At 34.3% G+C, this 24632-nt stretch overlaps 1 protein-coding gene across 7 annotated transcripts in view; it reads left to right on the top strand.

Annotated features, from left to right (window-relative positions):
* The first annotated feature begins 114 nt into the window (after positions 1 to 114).
* Positions 115 to 24632, top strand: part of LOC120777119 (formin-like protein) — an 87883-nt gene continuing 63365 nt past the window's right edge. For 3 of the 7 annotated variants that reach the window (XM_040108262.1, XM_040108260.1, XM_040108261.1), the window contains exon 1: positions 1076 to 1817. In XM_040108262.1, coding sequence (XP_039964196.1) covers positions 1539 to 1817 — 279 coding nt within the window. In that variant the 5' untranslated portion in view covers positions 1076 to 1538. Of the gene's footprint in view, positions 475 to 1074; positions 1818 to 24632 lie in introns of those variants that run through there. The other 4 variants (XM_040108258.1, XM_040108257.1, XR_005705480.1 and 1 more) reach the window with 4 other exon arrangements.

Here is a 24632-nt window from a genome sequence, read left to right as displayed (position 1 = left end):
GTAGAATATTTAAGGGCAACCCGTACCAAGTGCCTAATTTGTAGTAGATTTTTGCGTATGTGTTAGTGAAAAATGAAGGATTGGTTACTTGTAGGTTTATACAATGATGTTTTGTGTCGGAGTGTTGAAGTAACTTATTTTCGTGGAATAGCGGTGAATAATGGTTATGTTTGTTGTTGGTGTCCATAGGAAAACAAAAGATAATAAAAAAAGGAATCAAGTTGGAATAAGTGCCTAGACGCGTTCTGTTTTATGCAAAGATATGCTGAAATAAGCATTCAATAAATATGCATTAATTTATGAGAATTGCAAATTGCAAAATATGCTCAACGACAATAACGAATTGCATTCGAAGTATATTTGGTTGAAAATAATAGTGAATTAAGTGTGTTTAATTTAGTGGTACATATTTTTGAGTGGTTGTGAAAATTTTATGTGCGTGAGTAAACCGAGTTCATCGGTCTAACGAATTCGGTAATTCCTTATTTAACATATATGTGCATGTATTTTACTGCGTTTAGCTGATGCTCATCAGCACAAAAAGCCAGACAGCGGTTTCGCGAGATACATAAAGGCGATGTATTCAATATACTTATAACTCATAGTCTGCTGTCTAGTAATGGTGTGTGCAACGACCGGCGTTTTAACATTAAAGGGGAATGTACATAACATTCGCTGCACATCAGTTGGGTATTCTTGGCATCAAAATTTTGGACGAAAAATTGTTGGTGTATATTACGCTGAAATTCAATAGATTTTGAAAGCAGATATGAATATTAAAAGTTTTTTTTCATTTATTTTATGGTTGGATATCCAGTTTTCAACTCTTGCTTTAAAAAAATTTAATAAATCAAATTGAAATTATTATTGCATGTCAACCTATATAAATTGGAGAACGTTTGTTTTTCAAAATCATCTGTGAATTAAAATCTATAAAAGCATAACTCGTGAAATAATGGCAAATGTGTATTTATATTTTTAAAAGTAATTAATAAAGGTGTACCAATTTCTAGAGACGATACTACAAAGCTAATTGGATTGTGTTTCTTCTTTAAAGAAGTGTCTAGAAACAATAAAATTTCACTATTTATAATTCTTTATCCTAATATGTATTGCTAAAATTACATATACAATCGGTATTCTGACGTATTAAAATAACACATGTTTGCAGCTTGCAGTTTTGACGATTCAATCCATATTAATAACGAAAGATTATTTAAATTATATTTAACTGACATTGTTTAAGATCGCAGGAACAATAAACAAAATAATATTTCAAAATCTGCTCTTTTAAACGATAAATTTTGGATCTGTTCAACGAACTAAAAGAGCAACTATCAAGTTGCCCCGAGAAAACTCGTGCGCTGTGCCGCACTGTCCAGTCGACAGTGTGGGGAGCCGTTGTATCCTCATTAAACGTAGCGCTTGGCGGTGGTGGGGGTGGTGCAGTAACATCATCGGCGGATAGCAGTGGTGGCTCCGGCGTATCCGGACCAGGACCAGGTGGCGGTGTGGGCGTTGGCCGCTTAGCATCCATTATGGGCGCAGTTAGTTCACGCCATATCTCTACCAGTGATACGTTGGTAGAGGAAGGCGGTGGAAGTAATAATCATGATCATGGCAATGGAAATTGTTCAATTTCACACAAAAATGGCATAACCACAGCTACTGGTGGTTTTCTGCAAAAACAAGATTTGCATTATGATATCGGTTCGAGTTCTCAGTATCATCATGTACGTCAACCAAGCGTTCGCAGTCGAAGTCAGCAACCCATGCCAACCACAGATGAATTGGATAGGCGTTTCGCAAAAGTTTTGGTAAGTCATAAGTCATATAAATTTGTTGTTTATATATAAAGGTTGATACAAGCAATGCGGCACATTTAAAACCAATAATAACAAGGAGTTAGGAATATAAGGATTTCTGATACAAAATTTAGAAAGAAAATATTTCTTTCAGAAAGCTTGCCGAAAGCTGCTTTTCTATCCTCGAGTCTTTGTTATCTAAATCAGAATAATTTCTAGTTGTTATAATGTTTTTATAAGTGTGAGGCTAATCTAATAATTTATATTTACATATACATACATACATATATATGTACATATATATATATATATATATATTATATATACAGTCATGGATGGAGAAATAGCACACTTTTAGTTATTTGTACAAATACTCATTATTAATTAGCAATCGTGCAAAAAAATACGCTGTTTTAACTATAACTACAAAAAAAATTAACATATTTTCAAAATGGGCAGAAATATGCATTGTACTCTGGAAAAAGAGATAATAATATTTGGTCCTTGCAAAAAGGCAAAAGTCCAACTCAGATTGCCGAAATTATGAGTTGTTCGAGGAAAATGGTATACAACGCCATCAGTTTTGATAAAAGGGATCCAAATTTGCTCAAAAATAAAAAAAAATTCACAAAGCTGCTGGGTGTAAAACAACGGAACTTGTCGATACAGCCTTCATTAGAAAAAGCTAGGGTTATCCTTTTAAATCATCCCGAGAGATTATGGCGGAAATAAACAAGGAATTTGGGCTTAACGTATCCAGTAGATTTGTGCGAAGACGTCTATATGATGATCTGTTGTTTGGACGAATGAGTCGAAAAAAACCACACCTGGCAAAAAAAACATAAGAGCACGGCTGGACTTTGCTAAAGAACATTTAGAAAAGGACGTCTAATTTTGGATAAGGGCTCTGTGAAGCGATGAAACTAAGGTGAACCCTATCAGATAGGATGGAAAACCATTTCTCCATCGTCCCAGAAGTCAGGCGTATAAGAATAAGGTAGAATGTTCCAATTTGCATACATAAACATTCTTAAAAATACCATAGAACCATTCGATTTGGAATCAATGCTAGGGAATTGGATTTTTATGCATGACAATAGTCCAAAGCACGCAGCTTAAAGTATGAAGCACTGGCTCACTGAAGAAAGTATTAACGTCCCGAGGTGGCAGCCCAAAGCCCCGATGCAAACTCAATGGAAAATTTATGGAACGACTTTAAGATACAGATTGCCAAGAAAAATTTTAAAAATTCGGGAGAACTTTGTACTGAATGCAAGGAGGTACGCAATCCCCCAAACGAGGTGCCCAAACGATGCCAAGTAATTTTAAAAAATTGTGGGCACACAACAAAATATTAACGTTGTAAGTGCTTAAATGCTATAATACTTATTAGATTTCTAATAAATTTATTTAATTTCCGCAGAATCGGCCTACTGTACTATTTCTGTGTCCACACCTAAACACGCAATGGGGAAACTCAATCATTTTTTTTAATGAACTATTGAATAAAACTTTTTAATTTTTTGTAAATAACTCACTTATTTCTTACTTAATGTGATGCTAATGAACAAATTAAATCTGTTTTCTGTTTATATCGAAAATACACATCATTTTATTACATTGTCAAAGTGTACTATTTCTCTGACCATCACTGTATATATGTGCATATGTATATAAAACTACATGCCAGTAGTCTATCTATTTACACATATCGTTTATAGTGTACATTTAAGCACGTACATACTGCAGTCACTAATTGCCCAAAATGCTCTGTGGATTTTCAAACGCGCTTATGAACTCGATTTTTGTCGCTAATATATTAGAACTCCTCTTTCCTCATCGTACTTTTTCAAATTAGATTTACCTATAGTAATGTATACCCACAAACGACATGAACGTTCTATATTTGTGTGTATTGAAACTTTTTTACATGGGCTTGTCCCGCATGACAATATTTACGTTTGACAGATTAGGTCGTTGCCCGTGTTTGTCTGGGATCGAAAGAGGAATTAGCGCATAGAATTTTTCTATTATATTAAAATATTGTAGATTTCGAATATTGTAAACGAATAAATCAAATATTGTAACAGAAATATTTGTGCGCGACTAGTTAATTTCTTTAGCGTTGTTTATTGGGAAAAACTTAATTGTGGGCATAATTTTTATGATCGTTTGCATTTCAAAGTTTCAAGTAACATTTATAATAAAATATATAAAAATGTAAAACCATTTGTAATTTGCTTAACTGTTATTAATTTCTATTTTCATCTTGCCTCAGTTTTCAAAACTGCCTTTAAGTACTTGTTAAGATTATTTAAAAATAAATTCGAATACGTATGTGTACTAAATATCTAAAAAATTTGTGTGGTTTTAAGTGCTAAGTACTCAGTCAGCATATAAAAATAAACGCTGACATCATCGTCTTCCAGACTTACACGCTTATTCAGTAGATTAATGAAGCCGGCCGAGCAATTTGTAGATTTCGTAAATTTGAAAAACTAATATATGTATATTTGCAAACTTGTGTATTTGCGATGCGATAAGAAACACTGGGAGGCAGCTTCGGCATCAATAATGAAAAAAAACATATATGTTTACAAAGAAAATTTGTGTTAGGTTTCAGCAGAGAATATGAATGAAATAAATGATTAGTCGCTAATCCCTATCAAAAGTTGATAACTTCCAGCTGAACAGAATAAAACAGTTAGCTAAAGTAGATTAAATATGTCTGGTATAAAGTGTACAATGAATACAGCTAGCTTACGATACATACATATGTATGTACATATATTGCATTGATTTTGGGTGAGTTAAAGAAAATCGAATTATAATAATATAGTATAAAAATCGTATATAATAAAAAAAATCTTAATATTGCGAGAATGTTGCTTTACCGTTATTGATAATTTTTCCCAAACGTCTACCTTTGATAAAGTTAAGAAAAGTGCGGTTGTCCACAAGAGGGAGGTTTATTGACCAAGTTGATTATGAGGAGAGGGTCTGATGCGATCTATGCTAACGGACGACAGGTTATTCTATTTATCAGATCACTTCTATGTATGATAGTAATATTAGAAGAGCTATTACAGGGTCCCATAATTCTGGTGGGGCTTTGTTACTGTTCAGACTAAGAGTCATGCTGCTTATTTTAGCTTCTTGGAAACGTGTCCTACTGCGTTTATTAAACCTAGCCGAAGTGAGGTTTGAATGAAGCCTTTTCGCGTAAATGCAGCAGAAAAATTCCTCCGGATCCGGGTTGGACTCAAACGCAAAGACATAAAGTTATCTTACTACTTCCAATCCAAACATGGTTAGCCAGCTTAACTACAGATTCTAAGGTATTGTTTAACACAAAACATAAGATCATCTGATCTCAAAAAAGTGGGTCGAAAAGCTGAAATTATCTACATTAACATAACTCAACCTAAGCTAATTTGTTATATTGGTAAAGATATGTTGTGTAAGGCAATTTCATTTAATTTCGCTCTTTATGTGTATGACTAATTGTCAATCGAATATTTTGAATGCAAATTTAAAAGCACTGTTAAGCTGAGCCGCTTTCGCAGAAGGCAAAATCACTCCTAAGTTTTTATACTCTTACTCTTGCAATGTTGGTACAGAGTGTTATAGGTTAACTTACTGTGTGTTGTTTATCGTCGGACGTTTTGTTAAGTTTTTTTTTAAATATATTTAATGGTTTTACATCATACATGGTTCGTTGTGTGGTATATATGGAGTTGAGACTTATTTTGAAATGTGACCGGCTGTTCAAAGGTATTAAAAATGATAGCATTTGGTTTTATTATAGACTTTAATGTTTACATCAGGTTTTTTATTGCTCAAAACTTTAAAGAATTTTTCAAATATACACGTTTTCAAAGCTTGTGCCCTTCATAACTTAAAAACTACTGCACTGATCGTTTTGAATTTTTGAATGCTCTTTCTGTACATAATTTACGAGAGCAATTCGAAAACTCATCTTCAAAATTGTTAATATTTTTTTGTACAACAACAAATTAGTCGATCTTTTCGCAAGATCCGAGTTTTTCTTTTTAAAGTCTTCAAAAAAAATTTAAATCTTAATTTTTTTTGTTTTTAAATTTTAATTTTTTTTAACCTTGATTAGTTGAAATATTATTATGTTTTAGCACCTGCCGCCACTGCAGGCCGTCATTGGTTTGAATTTATTAATTCAGTAGAAATATAGGTCTGAGTTACAGCTATCACACTACAACCGTTGAAGCCCCCGGATACCGAATGTGTGGGCTCCAGTCCCTACAACGAACATTTTATCGATAATATCAGTCAATCTGTGAGGTTTTGAAATTCGGCGAAAATCCTTTACTGATCACAGTATACTTGAATCAGATGAAGGACTCTCTCAGCCGCCATATACTTAATACAAAGATTTTTGAACTTCAGGTTGACTATACCGCATATATGGGCGAATATGTGGACTATCGTAGTGAAAAGGCGAGAATGTGATATATGTGAATGGATAAAATCGGTTGAAAATCTTTCATCGCATTGTTAAATAAAATACATAAATATCAGAGATCGTTACATTTTAATAAATAAGAGAATTTAAAAAATAAATATAATGAATTTTCACAAACGAAAACATGATTTGTTGCACATTTTACAAAAAAAAAAAGTATTATTCTAGGATATTTTTGTATATTTAATTTAAGTTTTTCCATCTGGTTGAAAAATGCGTAAATGGCGGGTATTTGACGCCGTTGCTTTGCAGAATGCACTCCGCGATTATGAAACTACTGGAAAGAACAAAAAAAGAGAGACAATAGTAGCGGTGGTTAGAGACGCGCTTTCAAAACTCAAACAAATTTGATATGATTGGCGTTCAACTAACGCTTGAATGCATGCAATTATCAGGAAATTAGTCGCTATTTAATTTGTAAATTAGACGCAAATGTCGGACAACTATGTGGCAGAAAAGGCAACACATAAGAAGCATTAGTAGCCACCGTGATCAACCCGCATTAGATTACGTGAGCTCACCATGAGCTAAGCATAAACGGGACCAGTTTTTCAAATGCAACTCGGAATCTATGAAACCTAACCAACCAGTCAGCTCTAGTCAATACTCCAATCAACCAACTGCACAAACGGCAACAAAAACCACACGTTGATTTGTAAAAAAATGCTTACTCTGATATGTTGTTGCTAGAAAGTGTATTTGTGTGGTTGCGGTAAGATGAAATCCGAAAACCACGTCTCTCAGATTTTTCTACTACGAAATCCAGCTTCCACACACAGTCTTTTGTCAGCTCGAAGCTGTTTGTTGATATTGTTGCTTTAGCGCTTTACATTACAAATTTCAACAAAATTCAAACTTTGCTCACTACTCAATCGTCGTGTTGCAGACAACCGCTATTGCTTTGGGGGGGAAAAACGAAGGTGGCCACTAAGTATTTGCTTATCGTTTTTGTTGGTGCTGTTTATGTGGATTCCTGTTGCTTGTGTCAGGTCTATAACTGGTGTTGGCGTTGACACTGATGCCGACATTGCTGTTGCTTCGGTGCATTAAACCAAGCTTTAGAATTGAATCTATTAATTGAATGTATAAGCGTGTGGCGACGATAGGCGTTAGAGTAACCAGAGGTGGACCAGTTTGTGTCCAAAAAAGGCACGCCGTTGTTTGCAGCGCATAAAATATATTTACTTACATATATAAAATATGTATTTGTAATAGATTTTGTAGATGTACGTTTACATGCGCTCAAAAGCATATGGAGCACAGAATGCACTAGCCTAAAGCACGGTTTATCAACGTCTTAATGTCAGTGTGAAAGAGCAAGAAATTACTATCCACCTTATTAACTTCATTTTTTTGACAGTCAAGCTAATTAAAGCAATACTTGTATTTTGGTCTCTATGACATATTTTTAACTCCTCAGTTATCCGCTTTATTTTGTGTTTTGATATTTATTCTCGTGTGCATTTTGTAGTTTTCGTTTGTAATGTAAATTTCTCTTTGTATTTTTCATTAGAAAAAAAAAACCAAACATGCTGTTGGGTGGGTGTTGAACCACCAATTAAGTGGGTCACATACCAGTTTCACACACATGTTTGTATGTTTGCATGTATGTGCATTATAAACAGTTTTGGGATGCAGCTTAAGCATAACAAGTTCGAGTAGTCACTGTTTTCTACTTATTAGCATAAACATGATCCCATGATCGGGAATTAAAAAATCTACAATTTTAGTTTATAGTATATGTTGAATTAAATGCTCAAGTATAAGTAATTTTTAAAGTGAAGCATATGAGAAACATTTCATTAAATTATTTGCACACCCTCTTCCACTCAATATATTTTTGATTGTAAAATGATGTCCACCTTTTTGTGGCATTAGGGACAAGATATTCTTACGTCAGTATTTACCGATTCATTTCAGAGAAATTCTTCACAGCATAAATATGCATGACAGATGGCGCTGGTATTTAAATCAAAACCGTTAAATGGTAATATAACTAACCGTGCGATTCTGTACTGTGATACTGTCTCAAGTCTCTAAATTTGAGATTTTGAGTTAGAGACAATTTTTGAGACTTGAGACGATTTTGCTATTCTGTAAGTGACAGTCACAAAATCTATTACATTTCATTATTCAGAGATGTTTTTAAACTTGAATGAAAATAAATTTGTCGATAACAAATATTAAATTTTCTATAACATAGTCAAAAAACATAATTATCAATAAAAGTAAAAATATATGTTAACTTTGTTTCATAATATTTACGAAATTTATGTAAAATTGATTTATTTTTAACCTTTTCGTGTTTGAGTTGCTTACAAAATAGAAAATAACTACAATCGATTAATATCTGTGATGATCTCTATTCAGTATATTCAAAATGGCAGACAAGAGTTCTTTTTGGTTTTGTGACCTGCTAATTACCAGGTCTCAAGTTTGAGTCAATATTTTGAGACTAACGCTAGAGACTGTTTAGTGAATAGTAACTAGTCACTAATTGAGATTTTACCACAAAATGTCTCAAATAGAGACTGGTTACAGAATCCCGCTATAAAATTCTAAATTAGAAATATCTTTCACAGGAGTTTTCTCGGTGTCCAATGCAATTACGCTAAATTTTGCAATAGTACAATTTGTGGGGAAAGAAATCATACAAAATCACAATGATCGGTGAATTTTAATTTTGGGGAATTAATGAATTTGACGTAACGAAAACCGAACATGAAAATACTGATATTTGGTAAAAATACTTAGTTATTTAACTGTGTATATACATAAATGCTAAACAATTTATGTTCACATATCTATTTTTTGAAACTATTGAATATTTGTCTGCAATCATTTACGAGATAAATACAAGAAATTGCGAATTTCATGGAAAAATCAGGCTTAGAGCCCCGTACTACCTCGCCGGTGTGAGTTACGGCTTTGTTGAACTGGGCACTTTTGAAGAGTGAACAATTCTGAGAAATGTGCGTCTAAAGTCGAAGCGATGCTATAAAATACCTCTGATCTGTAGGAATTTAAAGATAAAAACTCACGATTGTAGTGTATTTTCTATGGAAAAATTTTACAGGCCTTGGTCCAGTTCTTAATGTTAATATTAAGGGCTAAAATTTGTAGGGATTTTTTTTTAGGGTATTTCCAAGGAAATTTCGTGACGGGACTGAAAAAATTAATAGTTCAACAAAAAAAAAACACCCCAATGTTCATATGTTTGTATATGTTATTCTTCTCATGTCAAACATCACGTTTATATTTAAACAGTTTTGATCTTCTTAAACATATACAAAATTTTTTAATAATTTGATTGTTTTATCATTGAAGATACCGTTAATTACTAAAGTAAGTTCGTTATGTCTTCATAAAAAAAATCATTACCATTTCTCTGCTTAGTGGGGGAATTGTGGCAGCAGTAGGCACATTTTTATCTTTTAGAAGAAATTTACCAATTAACACACTTCCTTTTCACTTTGTTCTCATTTCGGTTTTCCCTTATTTTACACCACTTAGAAATTTAGGAATAGGTGGAGGATTCCTTAACATGTGGTGATTGCCTCATACTCTTAGTAATATAAATATCCATGTACACTCATGTATGTATCTATATATATTTTTTTTCATACTCTCGCGACATGGTGCTACAGAGTATTATAGTTCTATTCTCCTAACAGTTTGAACATATAACGGTTAATTAGAAAAGTACTGAAAGTGCGATAAATCACTAAACAAAAACGTCAGAAGCATCAAGCATGGCACCGACCACATATCGGTGAAAACCTGTCCTGATAACGATAACATTGCATAACATTACTTCTGTTTTCTTATTTTAAGTACTGAAAATATATTCCATCTAATTCTTTAATTTTACAGCATACAAATTGAAAATTATTTCAAAACTGGATCTTAACTTTTCCAGACGCCGAATATGTGGAACCCGTTGTCATGGTTTTTTTTACCGAAAATATCGGTTAAACTGTAAGATTATTATAAATCAATCCGTCCAAGTTTTCTCCTAGAGAGTATATACATATTATTCCGTTATACCCGAACTTACTCTTCCCTACTTGTTTATATGAATATGTATGTACATATATATTTATACATATGTATGCTTCCTTCCACATGTGTTCAAACTAGTTATTCCTAAACATATTCTTTGATGTTAAATTGTGGGGTTGCCTTTTCCGGGGTAACCGCGATAAAAAACAACGATATTTTTGAAGCTTGCGTGCACAGCTGATTTCGTTTATTCTGACTTTTACTTTTGTGTGGTTGCTCAGTGTCTATAGACTAGGGCACATAATTTCTGTGAAAAAAATTCCAAGTGGATTGAAACTCATGGAAAACGAGAGATAAAATAACAAACATGAAGGGAAAAATAATTTACGTTATTAGTTTTGAAACTGGATGACGATGTAAAAGTACTTATAGTATTGAATAAAATCTGCCAACTGTTTTTGAATCCTTATAAATAGAATTCATATTACAGCTATTTATTGACAACACAACACAATGCTATCCCAAATGGCTTGTCAAATTTAGAGTGTATTTTTTTTTAGGAATTTTCGAAACGACTAATTATATACTGAATAAAATAAAGTTTTTTGTTCATTAAACTATACAATATCCCACTCCGCAGGATATATACGAATATATGTATATTTAAAGTGTAACTGCTGTGTCAAATCCGATAAAGTGTTTTGTAATTTAAAAAATCATTGGAATTCTTTCTCGACATTACATTTATTCGATATACACATGTATATTGCCGATAGACCAAAAACAACAATATGTCAAAAGTGAACGGATCCATAAATGTTTTTATGATTCCGAAATAAATCTTCCAAACATCTTAAGTAATGAAAACGGGTTTTTTGAGTGATAACTGAATAGGAATAGATCGTAAATAACACAAAATCATCAATAGTAAAAAAAAATTTACATATATACAAAAAGCAACTGATTTTGAAATTATGGATACAAACACTTCTACCGCAAGAAGAAGAACGCCCCGTATCGACACCGCCTTATATAATTGAATCATACTTCGTAGTAATCTTGAAATTCAATTGACTTATGTTTCTCCAAACTTTAATTATGTAATCGTTTATATAATGCTAGGTATTAGAGTTTTGTTGTGCTTGAGTTGGAAAGATTTGTATATTACAAACTTTGTTGGTATAATATAAAGTGAATAACTTACATATAGTATAGCATATGAAGATGACATTTTGTGTTCGTGGGTGTTTTGTTTCGCAACTTTAAAAGTTACATTATGACTACGAATGTTTAGATGCACATTCGTACATAAGTATGTATGTGTATAGTAGTAAGTGGACATATTCATATGCGAATTGTCAATCTCAGAAGGCGCCTTCCACTTGAAACTGTCATACATGGCTGCTTCTTGCGGCATTTTACTCATCGTGTCTTACTCACTCGGCTACGACGCAATACCAAGTGGTTTTTACAATACTTACGTAGGTCGCTTTTTATATTTCGGGATCAGAGAACAAAGACAAATATTAATCATCGTAAACCGCTTTATTATTTTTCGAAATAATCTCCATTAAGGTTTACATGGGTCGAAGCACTTTCCCGCTCTGATTGAGGTATCTCCAAAACATGCGTTGTGCGCGTATCAACCGTCTCTTCAAATGTCGAAAAATGGCGACCTCTAAGTTTATTTTTTAAGTACGGGAATAAAAATACATGATTCGCTTACAAGGCAGGGCTATACGGTGGACGACGCATCAAATCTGCATTTGAGTGCATAAAAATGCAGTTGTTTCCGTCGATATGTGAGAGCTCGCATTGTCATAGTGAAGAGTGATCAGTCTTCGGTGGTTGGTTTTCGTGATTTCTTAAACGAAAACTGGCAAAGAAATGTTTGTGTACCACTCGGAATTTACTGATTTGTTTTGTTCTAGTGGTATGGCTCCGACATGCCAAGGTTTTCCAAAACCCAGTACTTGGAAGTGTCACTGCTTTTTTACTTTCGGGCTCATACGCGTAAATTCACTTTCATCATCTGTCGCGATATCATAGACGTGTTTCGATGCTCCGCTATCGTATTTTGTTAACTCTCGATCAATCGTTACGAGCCTATTTTGAACGATTGTCAAATTGTATGATATCCAACCAGAAAATTTTTTGTTTTTAGTAAAATGCTCATGCAATATTGAATGTATGCTGATCCCACTAATGCTTAGTTGTCCTAGGCGCACGATCGGTCAAATAATGATATCAGTTTGCGCACAGCACTTTACGGGACAGTAACAGGTTTTGAACGACCTTCACGAAATTTGTCTTTTTATGATCTACGTCCTCGATTGAATCCACCATACTGAGTTGCTGAGTTATAGCCCTGACAGACAACAGCGCTAATTTACATTAGCGGGCTTAATTTACATTTACTTGCGCATTTGAACCATGTTAATGCTCAAAAATGGCCGACTTTTGCTATTTTTTGACAGATGTCTTTTGAAGTCTGCTGCGTCCTTTGCGTTTACAGCATCAGAGATAATCAGTTTTATATTGCTAATTAAATTATGTGCAAGTATATTAACAAAAACAAATGATAATATTTTTAGATGGCAGAGAGTAAACAACGCACAGTTTGCCATCCATTTTTCCAATATTCTTAACTTTTTCGCACACATTTTTCGCATTACAATCAATTATTGCTTTTAATTTCACTCTATTATCTTTTAACGTAGTTAATAATAAACGTCAAATTAATATTTATTTTCCAAAAATACCAAAATTTCTATTAATAATTTCTTTTATTAATTTTTATTTCACTTTTTTTAAATAAAAAAACAAATTTCAATTAGCTGTCTAAATGCACAAGTCTGCCGTCTGTCACCATAAAATTTCAATGCGCATTAGCGTTGCTTAATGCGTATTAATTTTGCTCGTCTGTCAGGGCTATAACAATATCAAACTTCACGCTGACGATGTGTGTAGCCAGATTGTAACACTAGGATTGCAAATCCCGAAACATAAAAGCCAACCCACGTACGAAGTCTTCAACTGCGTTGTAGTGGTTTCCCACAACAACCACCACTGAAGACGCACTTAGTTGATTTAAAAGCCAATGTATGTAGATGAATCGGCAAAGACATTCCACAGTTGGGCTTAGTTCCAATGTTGGCGTCAGCTTAAACATTGTCTACAAAGATTTTACGAGTATGACAGTTCGGAAATCGTACTCAGCTCTGTCGTACCAACACAGGAATCTATTAAAGGATGACAGTCACGTCTCAAGCCAAACAAATGCAAGCGTTTTCTCTCCCACTCCGCCGTCCGATCTCTCAAGTTCCAGTGTTTTGCGTTACAAAGTGCTGCAATGTCGACTCTACAAGTAGTAGTTCGGTTACAAGGGCAAGGGCATCATAAAGAACATGCATGCGATAGAGTGAAATAAGGAATCAGCACAAAACGTAAGTAAAATTGAAATGAAAACTCCAATGCACAGCGGACTGGTTACAACATCAACAACAACTACTCAGAATAGACCTTGTCGTGGAACATAATAAAAATAACATAAAATTTTAAAAATACTCCACAACAACTAAACTGAAATAATGATAAAAACAAAAACAGCAATTACAACAACAACAACGGCAACGGCGGCCATTGAAACGCAACAAATAAGAAAACAAAAAGGCGTTGAGAGCGTTGCATCGCGTAGTGTAAAGGAGTCAATGGAGAAAGCCCTGCTGCAAGTTTGTATGTACAGACTTATACATGTACATGTACATACATACATACATATGCAACATATTTTGCTTATTTCCCTTTTACTAACGTACTAGGTGTGGTGCAGCATTATCGATGAATGACAGACGACGGAAATGATGTGAGGGTGTTTATGCTACCAGCTAGAATGTAGATATTGTTGTTGTTGAGGGCGGACACTTGCCTTTGAGTGATCTGCTGGTCGGCTGGTGTGTGATTGTCAAGTTCAATCACTATCGTGCTGTTCATTGCCCACAGTTTAAGCATATAGTTTTTGTAATAAAAATACATTTTGTAGAAGCTGGGTGCTATGTACGTTACGTTACGTCGCAGTGGAGTGAAATTATTTAAACATAGCATTAGTACTGAATATCTTGTCAAATGGAGCAAATTAAAAACAATATTTTAACATATTCTCATATTTTCCAACGACAGCATTCTTAACCGAGCTTAAAATGGATTTTTATAATTATATCAAATTTAATAACAGCTGATATATGTATGTATGTACATATGTATGTAATTCGATTTTATATCTTTAAAACTAGTAACGAATAGGTATAATGAGTATAACTGAGTCTTGTACATTTACAATATTTTTTTTTTGGAAAGTACATGTTGTGTAAGAAGCGGAAATTTGATAAAAATAAGTACTTTCAAAATTCAATGTTTTACTATACAGTTCCACTTCAGTATTCAGTCAGTATAATAAGGAGTTTTTAGAACATTGCCAATAATGCCGAACCAAGACTGTGCGGAAAGAATCACATCACTGAATTAAGTTTCCTCGGACTTACAGCAAAGGTATGAAACAGCAAGTGTAAACAGCTAATTCGTTGTGCTTGAATCACTATGAAGAACAGCAAAGAGCGGCAACGAACGGTAAATAAACTTGCAACATTTGCAGAACACTCCGAACAGCAGCAACATATGTCGCAAACCAACACATGCAACATTGATGCTGCGTGCATAACAGGCTGCCAGAAAGCGTCTGTTGGTGCACTTGCAAGAGCTGGCGGAGTGGACGATGATGATGAAGAACCTCAGACTGACAGCGAAGACGAAGGCAAAGCCCATTGCCAAGACAAAAGTCACAAAATGCTAGGCGACGACGAGGAAATATTTACCGAGTTGCAAACGATGGAGAACAAGAACAAATGAAACTGCATTATTGCATACACTCATTTTCTTGTACGTACTTATATACTTATGTATGGGTGCGTGCTCATGTCTGCGCATAAAATTGTACAATATGTGTGTAAATAAATAAAATAAATACTCGAACAGGATAAAAACCAGAAACGGCAAGCATTTTTTCATTTGCTTTTTATTCTTGTTGTTAGTGGAAATGCGAAAGATGACGTTTGGTATGTTCGGGAGTTCAGCGCTGGCAGTTGGTTTCGACAATATAAGTGCACAGAAGTTTTCATAACTTATGAGTCATTTGTAGAACATATTTGCTTTTATATGTATATGTACATACATAAGTATGTACATAGTATATAGATACATAAGTATATGTACATATAGGTAGAAAAAAGTATTAAAGGCATAATCTGTTTTTTAATAATATTTGGATATTAGGCGAAAAGAAGGATTGATAATAGTTTACTAGAAAGCTAATGTATTGCATTACTTTCACAACGCCTATGATCTGCCTTGCGAAGAACGGTCAAACGGTTTCCTCGGGTAATAAACAGCCTTTTCTTCAAAGATTTTCTCATTAGAAAATTAAATGTTTTATTAGATTTTTTATTATTACAAATATACACTATTAACAAAGAAATTCTGAAATTTTTGGAAAAAATAATTTTAAACTCTTCTAAAGTGAAAAAATACGTGTTTTAGTTAAAATCATAACTTAGAACTTGGACAAAGAAAAAACTGAAAATTGAATTTTTGGCAGACATTTTTACAAAAAAAATGAAATGTTCTCAAGGCTGTGTCCCCGAAACTATTACTCAACTTGAATATTTAAAGCAATATTCAAGAGACAAATAAATAAAAATAGATAAAACAATAAAAAAACTCGATTATTTGAAACGCTTAAGCCCATGTAACCCCTTAATGATACTTATTGCCTTGTTTCTTTATACATACACATTTGATAAGCGTAATTGATAGAGAATTTGAAGTTATTGGCTTCTCTGTTAGATTTGGTTGTTTAACGCCATTTAACTTCTCCATCTGGATTGCACATACAAAAAATTAAAAAGAAGTAAGGAAGAGCTAAGATCGGGTGCAACTGAACATTTTATACTCTTGCAACTTGTAGGAACCAAGCCAGGGAAATACTTTAAGGTGTAAAATATCGTCTAGAGGATCGGAACCCACGCAATTTTAAATATACATATACTATAAAGTACATATCATACACTGACTGACATAGTCGGCATAAGGTTTGTTTGAAAAACGAAAATCTTTATACATTTGTATGTAGTATATGGTAGTTGGGGTATTAACTATTATCATACCACACAAAAAATTCTCTGGGTTTCATTAAGGCACCTCAATTCCAATCATATGGAATAAAGTCAGCCGGATGTTCGAAGATCCTGATATTAGTTATATGGTGGCTAGGTCAAGTTTTCGCCCAACCGATATATTTAACCAATATAAGTAGACTTTAATTTAAAACTGTGTTATATGGGAAGCATTCGCCCATTTTCGCACTGTGACAAAGAAATATGAGAGGAATGTCAGGTACTAAATTTAGTCGAAATCGGTCGGTCGGGTCCTGAGATACGGGATTTCACTAAAGAGCGGGCGGTGCAATGCCCATCGTCCAATTTTTACCCCGGCTCCCATAAAGTTTTCTCATACCTCTCGGAGGTATATTTTTACGTCTCTGGCGTATTTAGTTATTGATTTATTGCGCTTTAAGTAGCTTTAACAGTACCATTATACGAGTAAGAGGGGTGAGCGAGGATATCATCCAATTTCATCCATTTTGACACTGTCGGAGGAGTTCAGATATAATTTTGATTGTTGTTTAAGTGGTAAGTGGCGAGTGGTATCTTTTCAATCTTCTGCGTTGTAAAGTATTGTCCAGCAGTTGAATCGCAAACATATTTTCATGATTCTCCAAACGGAAGAGGTAAGGTCTGGTAAATTTTTCGAGTGTATCCTTTAGAGAAAACAACCCCGGTGGAGGATATCGTTTCTCACATAGAAAGGAGCCCCCACTATGGTGTGCAGAACTTTGCGTTACTTTTAACTTTGAATTCGCTGCACTACCTCAGATTTGTATGGCAATCCAGATGGGTCTAATTATTACCTTACCAATTAGCCACTTATTCTTCAGACTGAGGCGAGATCTTGGCCTAAGGAGCAGGTGTAGCAGCGCCAACTTTAATCCTAGCTGAGTTCTTTTTATTTTTACATGATCTTTCCAAGAGCGCCTCTTATCAGTTGTAATTCCCAAACATTTTGCGCATGTGTTTGTTGGCAACAACTGACCATATGACCATAAAGCCGCGGTTCTAGAGCATTGAGTTGCATCTGCAGTTTTTTGGAAGCAATATTAAGGTTGCCACTTGATGCTAGCAGTACAGTTTCATCAGCATAGGTTGCCGTCATTGTGTAGTCAGTGTAGAAATACTGGAAGGTCTGTAAAGAATGTAGAGCACAGGACCGAGTAGACTGCCTTGGAACACGCCAGCACGAACAGGTCTCAAATCCGACTCAGCATAACGGCATCTATCGTAGAATGCCCGATTGTGCAAGTAAGACTTTAGCAGCAAATAATAAGGCATTGGTAGTTTTTCCGTTAATTTAAATAAAACATACTTTGTCAAATGCTTGGCGGACATCAAGGAACACAGCAGAGTACTTCTGTATGTGGACTTCCGCAGCATAATCGATATCTGCCTCAGAGGAATTATGATATTGGGGTCCAATGATTATTATCATTATCTAGGTCTCACTGGTCATCTTCTTCTTGACTTTAATAAGCAGAATATTCTTATTATCAAAACGGATACATGTCTCCCTACTAATAGGTGCTTTCAGAAATTTATGTTGGATGGCATAATAACACCGTTCCCACGATAGTCGGGTCTAAGTAGACGGAACGGACCGGGATTTTCATCCGGCCAAGGACTGTCAACTCGGCATTATTCAACGAAATTACTTCAGGAATGTTTTCTGCCGCTAAAACAATAAACACAACACTTTTTTCTGTTTTCATATCTTGTCTATATTTTTGGCTATGTAAGACCAATAAGAAGAATACCATACAATGAAATGTATAGACAAAATAATTATACAGTAGGTAATGGGAAACTAAAGCGTTATGAATATCACAAATAGATGGCGCTGTCAAAGACCTATAAGATTGGTGTAAAACTATATTTCCAATAAGAAGGACCACAGGAAACTGGTTAAATATGAATTGTATGGGCGATTTTCAGGATTATTTTCTATCAGCGGATGTCTCTTGGTACCGCAAAAATTGCCTCCGCGTGTCTATCTCATCACGCTGTTAAGCCCATATTTTGACGCTCAGACGAATAATAATTTCACGTTTATATGTTCTGAAAATATATAGTGACTCGATCTGAACAAATTCTTGGATATTCGGAGCATGCCAAATTTCGCGTAGATATCTTGTCAAATTAAAAAATCTTCATACAAAGGTGATTTCGATTGTTCAGTTTAGCAGCTATATGCTGCAGTGGTCCGATGTAGGCCGTTCCTACTAATGACCCGCTTCTTGGTGTGCAAAGGACGGGTTCAAAATTTCAGAAAAATATCTCAAAAATAGTGAGTGACTAGTTCGTATATATATACATACATACCTACATATTTAGACGAACACACAGATAGGCATGCTCTGCGTTCCGCACAGTATCGGAAGATGCTGCCCTAATAATCTCGGGCCTACACCCTTTAGGTCTCTTGGCCAAAGAAATTCAATGTCTTACAAATAACAGGTTACCCCATAATACACGGAAAGAAATTGCAAGGGCAGAGACGGTGAATCACTGGCAAAAACGCTGGCAGGAAAGCGAAAATGGGCGGTGGACATTCCGACTGATCCCCAACGTTGAACCATGGCTAAACAGACCGCACGGTGAGGTAGATTTCCACCTAACTCAAATTCTCTCAGGACTTGGCTGCTTCAAAGCATATCTGAAACGATTCGGACACGAAAGTAACGACACATGCGATTATTGCGGAGGCGATACCGTCGAAAATGTAGAACACACATTCTTTTATTGCCCGAAATATAATCATGAGAGGCAACACTTAAAAAATGCGTTCGGTGAACGCACCCAACTCCTGATAACTTGGTAAACCAAATGGTCGAATCAGTAGAGAAGTGGAAAGCTGCTTGCGAAGTGGCAGCCAAGGTTATGAAATCCCAACGTGCTAGCGAACAGCGGCGGAGAAGAGAGCCGTTAAATGTAACGAACAACTACGACCCAAACGCACAAACATTGACGTGACGGGAAGGGTTGGCGACGAACAATGTACAGGGGGGGTTGTTAGACCAACAGAGGTGGGGCCAAGTAAATGCAACTTGTAACTGAATGCATTTTGACCATTACGTACGCATGACTCAACCATCCTCCCGACGTAATACTTGACGGTGGTACCGGGGGGAACGGTACAGGACGGTAGGAGGTTTAGTTCGGATTAAAGTTCCAAGTTCCACACTGACATGGGGTCCAGGCTTTCGATGCTTCCTCCTCGTAAAAAAAAAAAAAGAAAAAAAAAAAAACAGATGGGCATGGTGATAGAGTCTAAGGTGTTTCCCCTTTGAGTGTTACAAACATCGTGGCAAACTTAATAAGGCCGGTTCAGCTTGTAAAAAGGCTTCCGATAGTTTTAATGAGTCATTCAAAGTATATGTACATATATATTCTATATTTAGACACAAAGTTGATTACGTACTCATGAAATTCATTTACATATATAATTACTTACATACAAATGTACATACATATATCTGTAGAACTTAGCGGTTGTAATTTTTAAAACAGCTTAATTCTATGAATAACAAACAAAAACGTGATTACTTTGAATTTGTTTGCAGATAATATATTCCTTTTGTTTATATTTTTGCCTACAAGCATACATACATACATACTTATATCAGAATCTAAGGTAAACACTTATTTAGGCCTATTTTATTTTATTATATGTAAGTAGGTTTGCTTACAGCTGAGGAATTCGTTTATTGTTGAAACGATATTGTTGTTTGAAATCTTGCTTCTAACCTCTTTCTGGGTTTGACATTTTCATAAACAGAACAATGCAGTGAGAACAATTTCAAATTTTGTGCTATTAAATCCATGAGCTCGCATGCGAATCCACAAAAAACAAACTTGAACTTGACATTTACTTTGTTCGTTATTATTGCTTGTTATATACTATTAAGATTAAAGTTGATTTGTTTACGTTGTGACACAAGCAGATACCACAATTTTGTACCATTCCATGCAATATAAACACAATTAAATAACATTCAACACTTTTCGAACATTTTAGGTTTCTCTGCGTTTTCCTTTTCCTTCTCGTTTCGCTCTCGCTTTATTTGTATTATAAATTTGCTAACAAAATTTTGCAACAAAGTGTAACTAATTCATAATACATTTGTATACGAGCGGAATTCAGCAATAAAAAAGAAATTGCGCAATTGTGGAAAAATAATAAAGCAACAGGGTAAAACGAATTTTAAACGTATGAAGATCGCTGTTGGACATTCATTTGAACTTGTTTTGAAGGTCGGCGCGTAATGGAGGCATTTACAAATGCATACTCACATACTAAGTAGTACAGAAAGCAAAAATAAAACGGCGTTCGTACATTTAAATAGTATTTATTCCAATGTACTTTGATTCTCGAAGTATTTTTCAACTGTTTTCTTAATATTACAATGCAAATAAAGTGATTTCAGTTAAAAACCATCGATTTTTATTTTAAATTTATGAGTTTCTAATTAAGATATTTATTGAACATGCCTTCATATGTACATACTTATGTAATGGCAATTTAGTATTTAGTTAAACTTATCTACTAGGAATGGTGTTAGTAATTAATAAAGTCTGCAGGTCTAAGGCCACTATTAATCAAAAAATTAAAAACAAGAAAAAACGTTAACTTCGGCTGCACCGAAGCTAATATACCCTTCACAGGTGCATTTCTTTTAATAACTATGTGTCCAATTTGTATGCAAGCTACTTATATGCTATAGTAATCCGATTTGAACAATTTTTTCCTTAAGCAGTAATCCATGTCAAATTTCGTGAAGATACCACGTCAAATGCAAAAGTTTTGCATACAAGCCCTTAATTCCTATCGTTCGGTTTGTATGGCAGCTATATGCTATAGTTAGCCGATCTAAACAATTTCTTCCAATATTACATTATTTCTATGAACAATAACTCATACCTAATTTCGTTAAGATATATCGTCAAATGAGGAAGTTTTCCATGCAAGCATTTTATTCCGATCATTCAGTTTGTATGGCAGCTATATGCCATAGTTAACCGATCTGAGCAATTTCTTTGGAGATTACATTGTTGCCTTAGAAAATAATCTATACCAAATTTCGTGAAGATACCACGTCAAATGCAAAAGTTTTCCATACAAGAACTTGATTCCGATTGTTCAGTTTGTATGGCAGCTATATGTTATAGTGTTCCGATATCGGCAGTTCCGACAAATGAGCAGCTTCTTGAAGAGAAAATGACGTTTGCATAATTTCAGACAGACGGACATGGCTAAATCGACTCAGCTCAACATACTGATCATTTATGTATATGTATATATGTATGTACATAAGTACTTTATAGGGTCTCCGACGCTTCCTTCTGGGTGTTACAAACTTCGTGACAAACTTAACCCTGGTCGAGACCTACGGTCTGATACACTTAGTCGAGACCAATGGTGCTTGGCTAGGCCAAGTGGTGTTTACATACATTTGTGTGGAAATACGTGTTGTATTTACGCTCATACATATGGGCATTTTCACAAAAAGGTCCACCACGCGTGCAAAATTCAAACAGTTCCTGAAAACTTTCTGTTGATGAATAATAAATCTCAAATGTGTTTATTTTATAAATATAAAGGAATTTTTATTTTCTTCTAATTTTGAGCCGAAATATACAACGAATACACAAAATTTACAAAAATCTGACTTTTTTGACCAAATATACCAACGTTTTTCCTTGTTATATTCCCTAATTCAAAGTAATACTATGATGTTTTTATAATTTAAAAATCTTCTGCTGATAGTAACATAATGTTCAACAAGCAGACAGACTGAGTGGAGATCGAATAACGGTAGTTTTTTGTGTTTGCTTCTGCTTATATTCGTATGTCGCGTCCGTTACCGAAAAACATCATTTATTGTTCTCATTAGTGAACAAAGTGTTGAAGTGTAAATTGCTTTCAGACTAAAAGCAGATACATCATTTCACTTAAAAAAAGTAATAATTGGCTCTCGGCAAAAACGATTAAAAAAATTTATTGGTGTTTGAAATTCGTCGCGTCCGTTACCGTAAACCTTAAATATTAAATAAAGTTGTAGAAATTGCATAAAATTAAAATTTTATTGATGGCAAAAACGGCAAAAGAAACAAGAAAAGCAATAACAATGAAGTATAGAGAGAAAATGAAAGAAAACGTCGAGAAATGGCAGGAATACAAGAAGAAAGAAGCAAAACGAAAGCAAGAGTACCGAAAAAGATTATCGCAAAAAATGAAAAGTGATAGCAATTTATTAGAAAAGAAGAAAGAAAAGGACCGTGTTAGACAGCAAGTTTTGCGGCAAAAAAAGAGCATAAATAATATTGACAATTTGAATTGCGAAATTTACAGCTGTAAACAAACGATGGGAAAAGCAATTAAAAAAGTTGAGGCTGCGCTACCTAAAAACCTGAATAGAAAAATAGCTATCCTCAAATCTTTATGCAATAAATATATTAAGCCAACAGAAACGATGAATGAAAATACAACCAAGTCATCAAAAAGCCAGATGCGCGAAAAATTAATTGAACAATTCTTTTTGCAAGATGGAATCAGCGTTCAAGCTCCTGGGAGAAAGGATACAATGATAATCAATGGGAAAGTAGCCTCAAAACGTTTTATGCTTATGACCTTAACAGAAGCATATCAACTTTTCAAAGCCGAATATACCGAAGAAAAAGTCTGCAAAACTATTTTTATTCGTTCTAAGCCAACTTACATTCAGTTAATCAATAATTTACGACACAATATGTGTGTCTGTAAGTACCATGCAAATTTTATTTTTCTACTAGAAGGCTGTGCAAAGATTATACCGCAGATTCCTGCCAAAGCTGAATTACTTCTTACATCAGTTTGCTGCGACGTTATGAATGAAAAGTGCATGGTTAATAATTGTGACAGCTGTGTACGCGATATTAAAGACGATCTAGTTCCAATACAGTTTATTAATAAATTTAATACGCAAATCAAATGGAAACAGTGGAGAAAAGTAGATGATCGCATAACTTTAAACTACACTATTGGTCCATTAATCGACTTAATTCATGATATAGAGATTCAGCTACCAGCTTTTAAAATGCATTTTTTTGTTAAACGTCACCAACACAATTACTTTGAAACTAAAAAAAAAAATGTAGCAGCTAATGAAATTGTTATGCAAGTTGATTTTGCTGAAAATGATCGCTTGACATTCCAAAACGAAGTTCAAGATGCCCACTTTAGTTATAGCCAAGTAACAGTGTTTACGTGCGTAGCTTGGGTTCTTGGTGAAACCAAGTCTTTTGCTGTTATCAGTGATAGATTGACCCACAGTAAATTCGACGTTTATTGCTTTATTTCCAAAATTATCAATATATTACAAAACCAGTACAAAGGAGTTACCAGCATTTATATTTTCTCTGATGGAAGCACTTCCCAATTCAAAAATAAATTTATTCTTTCTAGTATTCCAAGACTTGCAGCTGAATTTAATTGCGGAATCTCAGAGTGGAATTTTTTTGCCACTTCACATGGCAAAGGTGCTGTAGGCGGAATAGGTGCCGTAGTTAAACGAAAAGTCTGGCAAATCGTTAAAGCAAAAAATATTGTTCTCGGTGATGCTTCATGCTTCTATGAATGTGCTAAGAACAACATTCATGGAGTTAACATTTTGTATATCTCTGGAACACAAATTGATAGTTTTTGTAATCAACTGTGAGAGTTATGGCAAAATATTCCAAATATCAAAGGAGTTAAGAGTTTGCATTGGTTTTCATATTTCGACAGTAAATTTATTGAAGTTGCTCGGACCGCCTATTCATTAAAGAAAATAATTAAAATAGACCATACTAAAAACTAATAACTTTCTTCTTAATTTTTTAAGTCATTTTTACTAAAATGTTACTTGAATTTTTAATTTACGTTATTGTTTTGCTTAATTTTCAATAAAATTGAAGTGTTATAATGAAAAAATTGTATTTCTTTGTTCTTGGAAGATTTTGTCGCGTCCGTTATGTCGCGTCCGTATTTCTTCTATACTCAATTAAAAAAAACTAAGGGAAAATTAACATATTTCATAAACCTACGAAAAACAGACATCTGTTCGCATTTATTAATATATATATTTT

The sequence above is a fragment of the Bactrocera tryoni genome, chromosome 5 (assembly GCF_016617805.1).
Source record: "Bactrocera tryoni isolate S06 chromosome 5, CSIRO_BtryS06_freeze2, whole genome shotgun sequence".
Lineage (NCBI taxonomy): Eukaryota > Metazoa > Arthropoda > Insecta > Diptera > Tephritidae > Bactrocera > Bactrocera tryoni.
The sequence above is the reverse complement of the archived record's forward strand: the minus strand, read 5'-3'. Positions and strand labels throughout refer to the sequence as shown.